The following is a 16,956-nucleotide window of genomic DNA, read 5'->3' as shown; positions in this document are numbered from 1 at the left end:
TTCAAATCTTGCAAGGCAGTTCGGCACATAAAAAAGGAGTAGCCTGATTTTATGACACCGTGGAAGTGGGTAGAAATCTCACAAGTACAAGTGATCTTTTGGGAAGGCAGGGGACTGTCATCAGAAATCTTGGACTTAAATTTTATAGGAACATTTGTCACAGTTTTTCTACTGTGTGTCCCAAACATTCACACTGACTTAACTTCAGCCCTAAATGCTGATGCTACACATAAAAGGGGTCCAGTCTCAGAGCCTTTGTGCAGTATGGAAGCTCTCTTACTTTTCTCAGTTTCCGAATGAAAAGGGTCAGAAGGAGCCAGAAGAGGGTGGCTGCTAGACCGGTGCAGACCAAAATGATAACTTCGATGTTGGATTTCTCCTCAGAACCTGTAGGTTAAATGTACAACCAGATTTTAAATGTAGCCAAAGCCCATCACTGATCAGTAGTTCTCATCTGTCCAGCACAATATATGTGTTTTACCTTGGCTTGGACCTCACCTTGTATTTTAATGAAGGCTGATGTGCTGTCTTGGCCCATGTCATTGGTCGCTTTGCATTCATAGAGCCCTTCATCATCCTTCTTCACTCGCTCAATGACCAGGGTATTATTTTCCATGGAAATTCCTGCAGTGAGGGATCTAGGTAAATATTATTACAATAATCTACCTTCCTCCAAATGCTTTTAGGAGGCAGAACACTGAAGATGAGCTCCCATCCATGCCTATGCTGCTGTTAGGAGACATCTTAAGGCCATGTTCCTCATTTTGGTTTGGCAACAACCTGACACCAGTTTAGATTGCTTGGGTATCACTTATCCTACAGCAAATGCAGCTGTTAATGTATTACAAGTAGACAGAGCTTGACAAAACTTTTATGGAAGTTAGTGAAGTGGTTAAAAGGTAATTTTTCTGAGAGTGACATTATACACTGAAAGAAAAGGGAACTCAAAGAAACTACTGGAGAAAGCTAGCATCTCGGAGGCTGTGGGCAGTGGTGGGAGTTCTACCATGTGAACATGGTCATTAGGTTGTATGCTTCCCTGGAAAAATCCTGGCTTCACAGAAGGCCAGGAACAAGTGGTGGTGTGCCAAGAGAGACATGACCTAGGGAGGACCTATGTGAAGCTTCTCCACATTTAATTTTCCTGATTTTGTGGCACAAAACTGAGATCGTATCTGTTTCTCTAGGGATGTGTTTGGGGCAGAAACAAGGAAGCATGTTGAGCTCTGAATCCAAAAGGGAAGGGCATTTTGCACTGCAGGGTGTTCTGCCCACGAATCCTGTCATTGTTAACAAGAGTACCACACAATTTGCCATGTGCCCTGCTGAAATATTTACCCCGAGGTGTTTTTTCCAAATATTTTATTTATGTTTCCATTGGTTGGATGTTACATGCTTGTCCCTCTAGAATTATTTATAAAATTTCAGTAGCTATAAAGAGTTTCTGCTCGGAACACTCTGATCTGAATTATGTATGATCCTAGATTTCCTACCTAGTCCAAAATGCAAAATTAAAGTTACAGGACTAGCTACTGACATGGGTTCCTTCATGACTTGTAGGACATCTCAGGACAGAGAGATGAGGAGTTCCAGGTGCAGCTGAAGGAGCAGTGCCCCCTGCTCATGACAGCTGCTGCACCGTTCTCCTTCCTGTGTTGTGGGAGACAAACAACAGATGTGTGATACCATGGCATGCATTGGCCTGGCCACTGGGTGTAATTGCTACAATTAACTGCAATGCACTGTGACCAGCACCAGGGATGTGTGGCAGTTCAGGCCTGTGTTCTCAGAGCCTCCCAGCAAGCTGGGAGTTACAGTTTTGTGCACAAACTATTGCCTTGCACAAGCAGACTGAGCAAGAGCACACTGTATTCCTCCATTTCACCAGTGCTATGCTAATGTCCACAGATTGCCTGGCTGATTGCAGACACTGCTGCATGCAGGAGTAAAGCTCCATGAGCAGGCAGCAGGTTGGAGCCAGTTGGCAGCTTAGACCTTGAAGTCCAAGTCAGAGACTGCTGCAGGGGTCCGACATACTTGGATTTGTGTTCCTTGGGCCGTGTCTGACATCCCCACTCAGCCACGCAGGCAGTAGCCATGGGGCTGCAGGTCCCTGCTTGTGGCAATCCTGCAGTGCCATTTGTCACCACGAGTTAGGGCAGTGCTATAGCAAGCGTGCTCACCTGATGCCGCTGAGATAGGGTAGCCATCCTTGCTCCATGTAACCTGTGGCTCTGGTGTTCCACTGACTCTGCACTCCAGGATGATCTTGCCACTGATGTTAACCTCCAGATCTGTCAGATTTTGTAGGACATATGGGGCTGCCTTTGCTGCAGTCACAAAGGAAAACAATACACAGTAAGATTCCAGGAGGCATCTCCCACACCTTGTCCCCTTGGGCCAGCTGCAGAGATTGGGTAGCAAAATTCCCCTAAAGGATCATAGCAGGAGCTCATCTGGCTTATTTTCAAGCTGCTTAAGTGTAGATTCAGCTCCACCTGGAGCCTCCTCAAGTTTCTCATCCTGTGAAGGAAGCAGAGCACAGAGAATGGGCAGAGCAAGGGCAGAATGGGTGCAAAACAACAAGGGAGGAAGCAGAGAGGGATCCATTCTAAGGATTTTGTCTCCACCATGAGAGGGGTTATCTGCTTATTGCAACCTCCACTTTACAGAACAGAATACATTATGTTCACTTATAAAAGGTATGGGAAAGCAATTGAATAAAATCCCTAGCATAAAAAATACATATTTTTTTTCAGTAAGGAGTAGCTGATGGGCGTTGATACATTTAAAAAAGCTATTTGAGAGCTGGTTGTGTAGAAGGAGGGCTGGTTTAGAGAGGTGTTTGTGTGTACATTCTTGAGAAAAACTGTATCTCTGACATGTGCCAGACAAATAGCAGACCCTAGTACTTCTCACAAGGCTGTGATTAAGACTGCAGTTCTCCCATGGCTGTGTTCCCAGTTTAACTGTGTTTTTCTCATAGCCGTCATATGTAGGTGTCTGCGTAGGTGGAAATTTGACTAAATGAATAAAATATCTGCCAGAGGAGAGAGCAGTGCATTGCCTGAATGCAGAGGGATCCTGGTGCCCCATGGCAGGCGATGCTGGCAGGTGGCTCTGCACAAGGCAGATGCCAGCGTGCTGCCATACGGTGTGGGATCCTCTCTCTGCTTCATGCTGTGGGACAGTGCAGTTCTCATGCCTTGTTGTAGGCAGGAGTGCAGCCAGTACTGCGTGGCCTGATTTGTGCCTAGTGACAAGTGCTCATGGCCACAGAGCTGCCCCTTTGGTGTCTCATCACTCATTAACGTGAGTGGAGAAGCCAGTTTAGAAATCACTGTCTAACTTAGTTCTAAAGCACTCTGTTTGCTATGCCTTTGCTTGCTGCTACTCATTTCAGTTCTGCTCTACTTCAGCACTTTGGGCTTTTCTTCACCTTTCTTCACTAGAAGCACGAGGCACTTTCTCAGCAGCACTTGTTCTGCTAAGAAGGTTTTGAGTTGATCCCTCTCATTTTCTTTATTATGAAGCTGAAGAAACTTCACTCATTTTAGTGAGTTTCTGTGTGGTGCTGGAGGAAGTGTCTGGTCCTTTACAGCCAGAGCAATGAAACATGGCTCTGGGATCTGCAGTACTAATATTTTCATGGAAATAAAAGAGATGGGGATTTGAGCGCAGGTAAGAAAATACTGTTATAATGAAGTGCATCCCATGTACCCAGAACAAGTGGTACACATCCCTAGTTTGTGCACCTGACCAGACACATTGGTGGCTACACCAGGTGTCTGTACCATCCTGGCAGCCCTCCCAAAGCCCCCACACCTGGGGTGGCAGTTCCAACAGAGAGAGCTGTGCTGCTGATAACATGGTGGAGGTGTCTTTATTCCTCAGTCAGGACTAAACCTGTACCCAGCAGGGAGTCAGGGAGATGAGGGCTGCCAAAATCACCTTTCTGAGTAAGGGGAGAATTTTATACAAAACCAGTAATGGCTAGATGAATCATATGCACGGCTAGGAGTCAAATCTCACACAGTAATATGAAAAACCACAAAGCGTGCATGAGGGCTGTCCCTAGGAAATGCTGCCCGCCTTGTGCTTTGAGGGACACTGGAGGGAGCCCAGTGTTTCTGCTCTCCCAGCAGCAGGATAATGCCACCCACCTCTGACAAGGAGCCGTGTGTGCTGCTCCAGCGTGCCGCTGCCGTTGTGCTGGTGCTGGGCACGGCACTTGTAGAGGCCGCCATGCTCTTCTGTGACGTTTGCAATGATCAGGGTCAGGGAAATGGAGTAGGCATCAGCACTCCGGGTTAGAGAGACGCCATGAGCCGCCCCCAGGGAGGGGTAGGACCAGGCCAGGTTGCTGTAGATGTACCTGGAGGCCCGGCAGGTCAGCTGGGCAGTGCTCCCCGCAATGGCTGTGACTTGTGGGGCCGTCTGCAGCCCTGACGGCACATCTGCAGGGAAAGAAAACATCTGCCATCAACTTGCAATTGAGAATGACTCTGGGTGCCCATTTGCAACTTGATGGTCGGATTTCAGTGAGCAGCCCCAATGGAATGAGCCACTTTAATGAGATCTGCATTTGCTTGTGCAAAGAGGCATTACATTTTTAAGTAATTAATTGAAAGTTTATATATAGAAGTAGTTAATGAACTAAGAGAGTTTAATCAAGAGACTCTGCTATCCAGGTAGATAAATGTGTTCATGGCATCCTCTTTTTCTGTCTGCTATCAGTGCTTGAAAGTGTAATTGCATTAGAGTAAAGAAACCTCTTCCCATTTCTCACAAGTAACACTCTCTTCCTTCACCACTGAACAATCTTCCCAATTCTCTCTTCTTTCATATGGGTATTTACTTGATCTGTGGATGGATGAACTGGTCTAATGATGTATAAGTCCTCGAGGCTTTAACAGTTAGCACAGCAATACTTTGATGCAGATTCCAACCTATCCACAAATGAATAAGCAGTTTCTTGCTATATTTTTAGTAACTTTTCATTTCAGAAAAAAAAAATCAATTTTCCTGAATTGCCTAACTGAATCCATGTGAAGACAAGAAAAAATGTTTCAGAGTCGAATGCCAGAATCTGGCCTACAGACAATTCCTATTACTGCATTAGCTGCCAGGGACCTGCAATGAAACTGTGTCTGCAATATATTCTTTGCTCATTTTATTCTGTTAGTTTCATGATCTATGCACCCAAAATACTTGAATGAAAGTGCATTGATAACCACAGCGGCGTGGGATTGTTCTTCTGTCTGTTAGTTAGGTCAGGATTCAGAAGCAGTTGAAATGGAGAGTTGGGAAGAATCCCTTAGAAATGTCACCTGACATAGTACTGGGGTGGGACACCTTGGGAGCAATAGTTCTGGTTTACCTTCTGGACACTTGCTTGCAATAGATCTGATAGACTGTTGCTTTACTACTGAGCTGTTAATAAGATGCTTTCTCCATTGGATGGCACTTGGAGGGGGACAGCAGTTAAAGAGGAGCAAGGATGTGTCACATTCGCAGTCTGACAAATTCCACATGGGAGCTGGCATTTGGCCAGGGGCTCACACTGCAAACCCTTGCAAAAAGCTCTGTTGAAGCTATAGTTGAGCATAAATAGCAAGGCTGTTGAAATAACTGATCTGCCTTATAATACACCATACATTCTATGAAATATAGAGCCCTGAAGGAGCTTTCAGTTATGATTAAAAAATCACTCTTCTTCACAAGTCATCTGGAATATAACCAATAACCTTCATGATTTTTAAAGACTGACACCAGAAATATTTTACAAAAATTCCAAAAAAGAGAAGAGACCCCCGCAGGCCACAGCTGTGGAAATTATTTTCCCTTTCTTTTAGTGAAATTTCAGCTTACTTTATGCAGTGTTTTGTTAGGCTCAATTGCTCCCTTTCTTAGTGCTAGCTGCACGCTCAAGCTGACTTGTGTAACACATCCATCTTCACATCTGATGTCCTGCGGTTCCTACATATCAACATGATGCTTATCAACAAGGGGGAAAGACTGAAGTGAACAGAAATTCTCAAAACAGGAAGAATTAAGGTCCAGTGAAAACAGTGGGATGCGGCATGAGCGGCATCCCTCTGCATCCATCAAACCAGAAGAGGGAAAAAGTGCCCTCTTTACCAGACTTTTTCTTGTTTTCTTTTCTCAGTGTTTTTTATTATCTCCTGTGAGAGCTGTAGAACTGAATCAGATGGGTTTTTGGTTAGATTTAGTCCTGTGATTCTGTGATTCTTAGGTAAGCTCGATGGTCTGGGATCCTCTCCAGCCTGAATTACCTTTAGAGCTGGATCCCAGAGAAAGCATGCATGGATTCTAGGTAAAGTGGTGAGGTTGGAACTTGGACACACTACCCAGAGTAAAACACTGTGAAGGCCTGCAAGCCTGCAAGGCAGACTAAACCCTACCCCAAAGTGGTTTGGATGGCAGCCTTTTTTGCCCTTGCTGCTGCCCCTCAGGCAGGATTTTCTCTAGGAGCACTAAGTCTCACATCTTGTAGCCCCATTTGTTTTGCAGGGTGTTACCATGAGTGGCAGTGGGAAAAGTCCACCAGGAGTACTGCATTTCTGCACGGAAGTGCCAGTGCAGGCTGGGCACCAGAGACCTCTGGCACTTCAGTGCAAGTTCTCATTCCCAAGCTGAAATAGTGAAGGGTGCTCAATAATGTCACCTTCCCACTGAACTTCACAAGTGCAGGCTTTTTTTTTTTTCCCAGCTTAACATTCTGGGAGCAGTGGAAGCGCTTGTTTTTCTTATCATTTCTCCTACTGACATTTTTTATTTAGCATTTTGAATATTTTGAGCTGGAACTCTTCTGTCTTGTTAGCCTTTCAAGAAGCTCTTTCAGCTCCAGTAGAATATTCACCGATTTTCATTACAGTGGAAGGAAAAAGGAAAAAAAAAAAAGTCTCTCTTGCTCTCTTCTCTCTGTTCTCCTCTTACCTGGATTGTCTGGGAGCAGCTGCAGCTCTGGGAGTACGCTGTAAGGCAGTTCCCCTCTTGGACTGCTTTGCTTACACAATCTTGAACCTGAGCAGTGGTTGACTTCCTCTCTCTGAACAGATACAGTGTTTTATAAGACTCCCAATAAGCCGGCTAAAAGAATGCACCGTGGGGCCTTTTCTCTTTTATCAGCAGTCACCACACATTTGTCTTTCATATTGTGTTACAGTGTAGTAGCCGTGAATTTCACTCTCAACTGTGTGGGATTCCATGACAAAATAGGGAAATGAGCCATTGGGAAAAGGTAAAAAGTCAGCATAAATCAAAAGAAGGTCTGGCTCCATTTCTATTTACAAGGAATTAATTGGTTTTAATTTCCTGCGCTTTGCACAATAATCGCTGTAATTCAAAACTCCTGCTCCTTCCCAAATTCCATCTCTGTGCTTGTCAGAGCAGAGGGGGCTCTGCCAGGCTCATTCATGTAGGGAGAGTGAGAAATAGGAAGGGAGAGCCCTGCCATGTGAAACAGCACAGAGCTTTTCCTAAATCCCGTAAGCATGTCAGGAGTAAACAAAGTGAGAGTGGCAGCTGCAGAAAGGCCCAGTTCATACACTGGTCCAATATCTGATAGCAGATTTTTATCTCATGGTTGAAACACACTATTTTCTTTTTGGTATGATTTTTTTCATTCAATTTTTCTGAGTTGTTTCCGCAGACAATTGGAAGCGTGGTCACTGGGTGATATGGTTTCACATCTCGTTGGACTCCCTATATGGCTTTGTTTCAGTGTGATCTCCAAACCCTGGTGACCCTTCACTGAAACAAATTTTACTGGCAAAGAAAAGGGTTTAAAAATAGATTCCAGTGCTATTTCTAGTGTCTGTGGGAGTTTTTGAGGGGTCTATGCAGTGGAAGAACAAAATGGCTGTTGAAGTTATTCCATTAGGATAAATATATTTTTGCAGAATGAATGTCGAGGTGCAAGCACCAGGCTGAAGACATTTCCCCACCAAGCAGGTGCAGCCTGGGCAACATGTGATTGAGATTCCCTGTAACTCTGAGCCGTGTCCTGACAGAACACTTCAACCCTGACCTACGTAACAAGTTTTTTGAGGAAGGAAGAGAGTCTAGCTGCTGTACTATTTTCAGATTTCTTAGCAGGGAGAAGTAAATTAACCCGAATGCAGCTGAAATTTTGAAAGCAAATCAGGATCCATCAGATTGTGCTTCAGTAGGAGATAAAGGGAGATCATGTATTTAAAACCAACAAACTGCTGAACTAATTGTGGAGCCCCATAGTTTGCAGCTGCAGTGCGGAGAACAAGGCATAGTGGCTGACTGTGAACTGCTAGGAACCTTTGCTGGATGTTGTCCTGAAGGCTCACACGCCACCTATGAGCTCTGAGTCTGGTTCAGCCTTTGTCTCAGCTTTTAGGTTCAATCTGCATAAAATAAATCAGCCTAGCAGTTGTAAAACGTTTTTCTTCTCACTTTCTACTCAAGATGTTCCTGAACTGTCAGTTTTGTATCAGGAAAAGTGAAAGTTTGAATTCTGAGGCAGGATCCACGATAACAGCATATTACAGGTTATTCTCCCACCTCTGCCAAACACACACCCCCTCTGTCACAGCAAAGCTTGTACTACCTTTGCAGTGCTGACACACGCAGCTTGCTTGGTGCCTTCTGCTTTTGGACTTGCCCCATTTGGTAGCTCCAGACTTCTCCCTGCATGTCCCTCCAACAGCAGGCCACGTGGTGAGAGCAACCCAGCAGCAGGTCAGTCTGGGGTTGCTGTACCACAGCAGCGTGGCCAACTTTAGGGTCAGGGTGCCACATTTAGAAAGGTTGTGTTTCTTTCTAATCCATAAACAGCACTATTTTTAAACACACCATTTATACAAGTCAGTCACGCTCAGCATCTGCTTCTTCCCTACAATGGCACAGACCCAGTCTTTTCTTCATGGGCAAGAATGTCTCCCCAAGCCCTATTCAACTCATGGTCTGTTTTGGTGAAAATGAAATGCTTCCACTAGAACCAGTGTCAGCAATTCATTTCCTTCATGTTTAAAAATGTGTGATTAAAACATTTGTGTCTCAAGATGCTGCTAGATTGATTTTAAAATAAAAAAAATCTGAAATATTACCTTACGGTGGGGGAAAAAAACAAAAATGTGCCAGTTTGGTATTTTCCTGCAAAAGAATATTTTCTAACAGGCACAAAATGAGAATGAAACCTAGTTGCATAAGGTGCAGGTATTCTCTTAGCCCCTTGAGTCTGACCTTATGCAAGTTGCCTCTTCAGTTGCTGCAGCATTGGCTTTAGTTCCTGAATATTATGCAGTATGGTGAATGGTTTGGGAACATACTGCTTTGAGTAACCCATCCAAACATGAGAGCTCACAGACTTCAGAGCAGAAACAAACCCATAGGAAAACTCACTCTTGGAAGGAGTGAATTGTAAAATTAATAGCTGCTCTTCAGCCTGCCTTGGTCAGGCATCTTGTGGGTTTCTTATGTCTATGCTTTATTTCTCACCAGAGAACCTTCAAGGGCTTTTTCCCAGATAAAAAAGAGTTAGGGGTTTAGAAAACATGTTTCTTAAAACTCCCTTCTGACTCAGTATGGCATTGAGGTGGCACACAGAAGCTGTAACTAGAGGTGAAAGCCTTACCCCATTATTATTATTGTACATTCATGCAATAAGAATGGTGACAAGGCTTAGTGAGCACTTTGTTGACTAGTCTGATTTGCTATGTACTGAATTACTTCAGAGCAATGGAGTCAACGGAGGACACACAAGAGGCAGAGGAGTGCAGAGCATTGCCACAAGTGAGCTTAGCCCTCAGTTGGCTTCATGGGGAAGAAAAATGGTGAGGACATGACATGTACCTTCCAGGGCACTTCTGCACTCTTTGTTCTAAAAATTGTTATTTTGATGCAAATTCTGCCAGCCAGCATCCACTCATCCAGCAAGTGAGCACAGAAATGATTCACTGTAGTTTGGTAAGCACTTGAACAAGGCTGTTCCCAGATTCTTTGCCTTTTTTAAACTCCCATTTCTCCTGAAAGCATGATGCAGGTCCTGATCTCACTACTAAAGAATTTCTGTGTTAAAAGGTTAAGCACATATTTGTTTGGATTTGTGTTCTTTGGAGAAATAGCATGTCCACCTCCTCCTTCCTTAAAGGGCTCTGGAAAGGCTAATTGCTCAGGCAGGGATCTAATGTCACCACAGCCCCCAGTGATATTGGCCCTGAATTAGGTCTGAATATTGGCCTTGCTCACCTTTTGCTGTGTTCACTGAGTTAACTGGAGGCCAGATGTTTTCCTGAACCAGGGAGAGACCTCAGGTCTTTGGAAGACTGCAAAAGACTTAGCTTTTGCTAAAGGTTTCATAAGGACAGTGCTTTTGGAGTGCTTTGAAAACACATCTCAGGATTCTCAGAAGCGTTAACCAGCACTCTCCAGACATGCAACTTTAAGGTAAATCAGATGATGAGCATCTATGTTTTGTGTAGTATAATTTGTGATGTTTACCTGAGACGTAGAACTCAATGCTCCTCTCTTCTTCACCAATCTTATTTGAGGCCACGCAGTAATAGATTCCTGATGTGCTGCTGTTTTCCATTGTTAGTGTGCTCACAATCTGCCAGGCAAAAAGAGAAAATGTAAAGGCTTAGCAGAGAGGTTTGAGAGTAGTGGGCAAGGATGTGACTTATGGTAGAAAAACAGTTAACAAAGGAGCTTCCAGTAATGCATGAAGCTCGTAAACAGACAAGTGCTTGCATTAGTGTTTTGGTCTCTCATCTAGCATCACCTCATCCCAGTTAATTCTCTTCCCTCCTCATTCCATCTCCTCTTTTTCCCCTGTGACACTCTGCCAAGGTCTGAGTGTGACAGCATCAGCAAAGAGACAAAGGGAAGGATCTGGAAAATTCATCCAAGACACAGTAAATGAGCCACACATCCACCTGTTTTCTTTTCTGCCTTTCCGTTATGGTTTCCATGGGTGACAGGACACTATGTGGGAAGTAGGTTGTTTGTATGGATGTGATGTAAAGAACATTACAGAGATTTTCTTTGTTTTGATATAACCCCAGAGAAAGGAGTGATGCGGCCCCTTTGGACTCCAGCTCACTCTTATAAATTGTCCTTGGAAGCACCTTGGTTCCAGTGCAGAAAGAAACCCTGGGGAAGGTGCTTGTGGTAAGACACTGGCAAAGGAATAAAGAAGAGGAGATTCATGAGGGAGAAGGAGGGAGCTCTTGTCCAGAGCTTCACCACACAGAAAAAGGAAGCAGCTCAGTTTCTCCTGGGGGCTGAATTAACACACCTCTTTAAGAACTTGTGTTCTTTGACATCCTAAGCCTCTTCTTCTATATAGAGCCTTGCTGATGAGGAGCTGGCCAAATGGCACTCCCTGTCATGATGCAACATCACAATCTCATGAAGTTCACAGGTCATGGCTTCAGTTATTTCTGGTACTTCCTCTGGACTCTAGCAAGAAGGTAGGATCTAGCCCACCATGGCAGAGATGGTTTTGCAAGATTACTTTGCTTCCTCTGCAGCCGTTCACTTGAGGAACCCTGAGCCCTCACATTTGGAACAAATATCACTTTATTTGTTGTCCTCTCTTAACGACTTTGAGGATCAAAACTTATAACACCCTCTGGCCATTTGTCCTTATCTCCAGAGAGCCCTTTGAAGTGCACAAAAGCATCTCTGGACTTTTTAATATCCTAAACTAAATGCATACAAGACATTCCTTTACTCCTTATGAAGCTGCACCATGAGTGTGTCTATAGCTGTGTGGGATGTATTATCAGAGTTATTTAAGATTTTCTGAGCCTTGGCACTTTAAATCCTGTAGGGAAATGAGTTTTAAAGGTCTTGATCCCTTGTGCATTCTAAATTCTAAAGGGAAACATTTTCCTTTTCACCTCACCAGAATAACGGGTAAATGGAAGAGGAAAATTATCTACTTTTCATGGTTACTAAACACAGAAATTAACAAAAAATGGGGACAAACCAAATTTAGGGGTGAAAATAGAAGACCAGCAAACCCAGCTCCCTCTGGTGTCCACCAAAGAAAAAGCTGCGCAGTTCTTGGTTTATTTATGATGTGAAAATTGCTCTGACTTGGATGTTGAATCTCCCAGGGAAGCAGCTCGTTCCTCCTCCTTTTTCTACTCCTGCAGCAGTGGGCCCAGTGCCACAGGTTATGAACAAGCACATGGTCGGAGCACTACTCCTGACTTTAAGCACTAGACACTGCCTTTTGTATTACTGCTGAATCAGGATAAAGATCTTCCAGTGATTACTGGATCTCAGAATTTTATATTTGGGAATAGAAAAAGCCAATATAAATGCACGTGTTGAAACAGATTCATCAAGGACAGAAGGGGATAAATTTGGACAGCTATTTAGCAGCTATTAGCCTTGCAAAGTGACAGCTCTAGATGGGAAGTCAAGAATAATACTGTAGAGCCCGTTCTAATCATAAAGAGGAATGTAATTATCTATTCTGGAGTATGGCCAAAGTTTCAGGGGTGATATTGTGACTGTTCTAAAAATGGATGCAATGCCTCAAGCTGCAATTGGTGGCCCAGAGGTAAATGCGCACATACGCTCAAGCACACATAAATGCCAGCATCTCTATGTAACTCAAGAAAAGTCTGATATGATAGTAGAAAAAGAGGAAAATAGCAATACCAAGAACTGATCCAAGCTAATCTCACATGTTTAGATGTGAAGGTGAAAAAGATGTTAAATTGATGGAAGGAAACAAGCCTGGTCTGGGGGGCAATTTATTTTGAAAAATTCACTGTGGAAAAGAGAAATCCATTTTCTTGTTTGTGTGTTCAAAATCACAATTAAACTTGGATACCAGTTTGATACACACCTGAGCACAAGAGAGAACTCAGTGTTCTCTATTAGAACTAGCATCAAGCAGAATCCTCCAAAATGTGGTTTTCAAACTGGCAGCATCCTCCAGAGTGCTGTGTGTGGTTTCAGAGTGGGAAATGAATGATTTGGAGTGATTTTCCTGTAATAAGATGACTCCTTTGAAATTATTACATGTCACCTTTTCACTCTAGCTATGTGCTCCTGGGTAAATCCCAGAGACTGGGAGTCCAATTATCTTTGCAGCATCTTGACTTAAGTCCTCAGCCACCAAACTGCCCTAATCCTGGTTTAGTCTTCAACAGTCTGAGGCTTTGGAACACACACATGTAATACCAAAGGGCATCCAAATCCTCCTTTTGTTCATAAAGCCACATGCTTCTGGCTTCTGCAAAAATGAACCCGAAAGAAACATTTAGGAAGCCAGCAGCAATATCTGCTTTTTGTAGTATCTGAACAGATCAGTCAAGGATATCCCACTGACAAGAAGACCCTATTAACCCAAAAGTTAAAAAAAAAAACCCACAAACTAATATTCACAAGGCTGATGTGTTGGCAGTTGCTCATCACCTGCTACTGTAAACAATCCAAGTTAAACAAACATCACCTCCATGTTATTTGTCTGTGCTTGGTCACGGTGTCAAGTAGGAGTAAGAAGAGATCTTCCAAATGCCACCACTACACTTTCAATACACCCATTTCAACAAATGTATGCAAAGCCTGGCTGAATGAGAAAATGGTTTGAACTTGAGCAACTGAGCAAAGGAATCTTTTCCCATTACTAATGGGGAAAACTATTAGCAGGACTTTCTCTCTCAGGGGAGTGACATAGCCCTAGCATTTGGGGACCTTCAGTATGCACTGGAAAAAATTCCAATGGGATAATCTGCTTTATATACTTAGTCCATGCACCTGCAAAGTATTTTCCATTCCTGGACTCAGAGCCAAGATAGAAAAGTTAAGAATGCTGGCATTTGCTGCAGCGGTCACAGAAAGAACTTAGTGGGATGGGGCCTCTGGTGGTCTCCCTTCCCCACTCGAAGCAGGGCTCAAACCTTTCTCAGCCATTTCTCTCAGAGAACTTGGCTCCCAGATAGCTCAGTGCTTTGTGCTAATCTGAATCAATGAAACCGATGAGAAATCTGCAGTTACATCAAAACACTGTTATCTCTGCAGTGAAATTACTATATATGAGCTCTTGACAGCCTCGAAGTTAGCACTTTTTAGTTTAGCTTCCACGCAATATCCTGACCAGGAGCAGTTCAGACTAACTGACACATTAACCCTTGCCATTGTACTCCAGCCACAAGTGGCACACCAACTGCAACTGTTCAGTCATTTCTGTGCAGGCTGCGCTGGAACCAGCGGGATTAATAGCAAATTATTGGCATGTAGTGTCTAGACATTTTCCTGGTGGGAGCTGACCTGAGACCCGGTGAACTCGCTGCACGCCGAACACCAAATGTCCCTCAGATAATAACCAGTTTTGATTGCCTGTGTTGAATTTGGATGTAAAGGGCTCCATTTCCTATTACTTAACCTAAAGGCCACCCAATACCACAAGCCCAAGGAAGGGCTTATTAGCTAATAAATAATTACTATAAAAGAATAAACCAAATTTAAAACTCAATAAGAGAAGAAATGAAATGACTGATCTCTGAAGAACAGCTATGGCAAGTAAATAGACATTGCTGCTGGGGAAGCCCATAATGGAATAGCTCAATAAAGTCCATATGTCTTGCACTGTAATGTTCCCAAACTGGTAAAAACAAACCATTTTAGAAGCAGCCAAATAACATTCCACAGCCCTATACCATGAGTGTTTTAAGATATCTTGTAGTAAGGACAGAGCAGCGAGACCTTTTTTTAAGCTGGAGCCAGCACAAATTAATGTATCTTGAGATTCCTTGCTTTCTCTTTCCTTTGTCTAATCTCCCCCTCCAATGACTTTAGTTAACAATTCTCTCTTTCACTTCGTTAGCTGTACGTGGGCGAGGATGAGGAACAGAAAAAGCGGGTGGAAAACCTCTCAGCTGTCTAACTCTGGCAGAGCTGGGGTGGAGGTGGCTGGAGGGAGATGAAATTAATAGTAACTTCACCAGAGATCCTGCAAAGAAAATATTCAGCTAGCTCCCATTCCATCTACTTGAATGGCACAGAATAATGCTTATTTTATAGCCTGACAATTCCAAGCCATGCTCTTAGTTCATCCATTCTAAACATGCTAAAGGATGGACTGAGCACAACTGAGAAGATCAGGCTGTTAGCTGACTGGGAGCTTGTCAGGTTTGCTCTCATCTCTGGCAGAGGGAGGTTCTCTCCCTGCAGGAGGAGAGGGCTCTTTCTTATGGCCCCAGGCTCAAGCCTTGCCCAGGACAGCGCAGCTCATGTGCTACTGCTGGGCTGCTCTCTTGTATTGCGGATGCTGTGTTCAGAGACCCAGCCGTGTGACAGGTCACCTGCCAGAGATGATATGGCAGGGCTTGTGGCTCTCCCCTGGAACAGGCACCTACCCAGGTGGCATTCAACAGCCCTACTGAGTTGTTCACATGCTTTTCACCAAACCCATTCCACTACTTTAATGTCATCCTCCAGGAGGTATAAGCCTGGTGTTTTTGCATCAACTTTCTTGAGTGGTTATGAATTTCAGCAGCAAAATTGATTCATGAGTTTCATTGCAAAAACATCCACATGGCCAGGCTACTCTCTCATATATACATGAGAGAGATGGAGAGAAGCCCCTGAGGAGGACTGAATTATGTATAGATCTTGCTCTTCTTTTCTACTTTTCCCCCAAGCTCAGACCAGTATGTTCAGCTTACTAACAGGAAAGAAAATAAAATAGCAGGCTAGTGCCTTGCAACTTGAAAGGCAAATTCAGGCAATTCATGCAATGAAGAGTGTTTCACTTAGTATTAAAAAACAGTCTTCAGAGGTAGCTACATTGCAGTTTAAATCACAGAGTGACAATTTCCGTATTGACTTTAAACCATCAGGAAAATTAAGCTCATGGGATATAATTGCCTCAACCAATGCTTGACCAAAATTTCGACAGACTACTTCTTAATGGTAGTGATAACCACACGCTTTTTTTTAGGAATGAAACTCAGCCTTTAGGATGACAGCAGGGGGTGAAATTCACTTCTCTATCTTGGAATAATAATGGAATAATCATGATGACAAAGATAACAAGAGACCTCAATTTTCCATGCCACTTGCATAAAACAGATGCCTGAAGATCTTGATGTGAGCCAGAATTACTGGTCTGCTGGAAGAAGTCCTCACTGCCTCTGCTCTGTTTTTAAGCAAGATTCTGGATCTGAGAATTTCTGGGGGTTCCTTCCCACATTCCTGGCAGCTCTAAAAAGTTAATGCATTTTTTCAAACGTCAGTGAACAAACAAACATGTATTGCTACAGTTCTTTGAGAGTGAACAGTAGGACACAGAGCAACAGATAATATCTGAGAGACTGGGTAAATTCCACCTTCTGCTCTGAAGGCTGTCATAGGACAGCCTAAAATCACACAGGAAAAATAACCAATCTCAGCTAATCCTAGCTTCACAGCACAGTCAATAAAAGCCATGCTCTGTCAGATTCCAACGTCTTTATTATTTCATGTGGCTAGTCAATGCAGATGAATTACTTGTGAGGACATGGTGGGAATGGATTGGGTTGTTTCCTGTCTATTTCATTTCTGGTGGGAATAACGACTGATAAAAAACAAGGAGAAGTCTGAAGGCTGTAGGATTTCATCACTTTCTTTTTTTGAATTATAGTCTACTATCTAAAGGCTCCACCTAACACAGATAGCCTTGGACTTCAGAAAGGGGAAAGGAGAGGAACTGTCTGCTAATGCAAGCAGGGAAGCAGAGTGGTGAAATTTGAGATTCATAAAGTCTAGTTTTATTACGTTGAATAAATCTTAATCAGGACATAAAAATTATTGGGAAATGCCTCAGAATGTGTTTTCAACCAGTGGATCAGCAGGAGATGAAAATAATGAATATGTTATAAGATGTAAAATTATGTAACTTGTAAAGAAGTATTTTTAGGAAACTTTAATAATGAAATATGTAAAAGCTTAAGTTGA

At 43.3% G+C, this 16,956-nt stretch overlaps 1 protein-coding gene across 3 annotated transcripts in view; it reads right to left on the bottom strand.

Annotated features, from left to right (window-relative positions):
- The window catches only part of LOC110403438 (vascular endothelial growth factor receptor kdr-like), a 122,889-nt gene that overhangs the window by 34,641 nt on the left and 71,292 nt on the right, over positions 1-16,956 (bottom strand). For all 3 annotated transcript variants that reach the window (XM_021406629.1, XM_021406632.1, XM_021406630.1), the window contains exons 12-16: positions 10,498-10,606; positions 4,164-4,457; positions 2,184-2,330; positions 499-624; positions 281-387 (exon numbers count right to left, since the gene is read on the bottom strand). In XM_021406629.1, the coding sequence (XP_021262304.1) occupies positions 281-387; positions 499-624; positions 2,184-2,330; positions 4,164-4,457; positions 10,498-10,606 (783 nt within the window). The remainder of the gene's footprint in view (positions 1-280; positions 388-498; positions 625-2,183; positions 2,331-4,163; positions 4,458-10,497; positions 10,607-16,956) is intronic.

The sequence above is a fragment of the Numida meleagris genome, chromosome 8 (genome assembly GCF_002078875.1).
Source record: "Numida meleagris isolate 19003 breed g44 Domestic line chromosome 8, NumMel1.0, whole genome shotgun sequence".
Classification (NCBI taxonomy): domain Eukaryota; kingdom Metazoa; phylum Chordata; class Aves; order Galliformes; family Numididae; genus Numida; species Numida meleagris.
The sequence above is the reverse complement of the archived record's forward strand: the minus strand, read 5'-3'. Positions and strand labels throughout refer to the sequence as shown.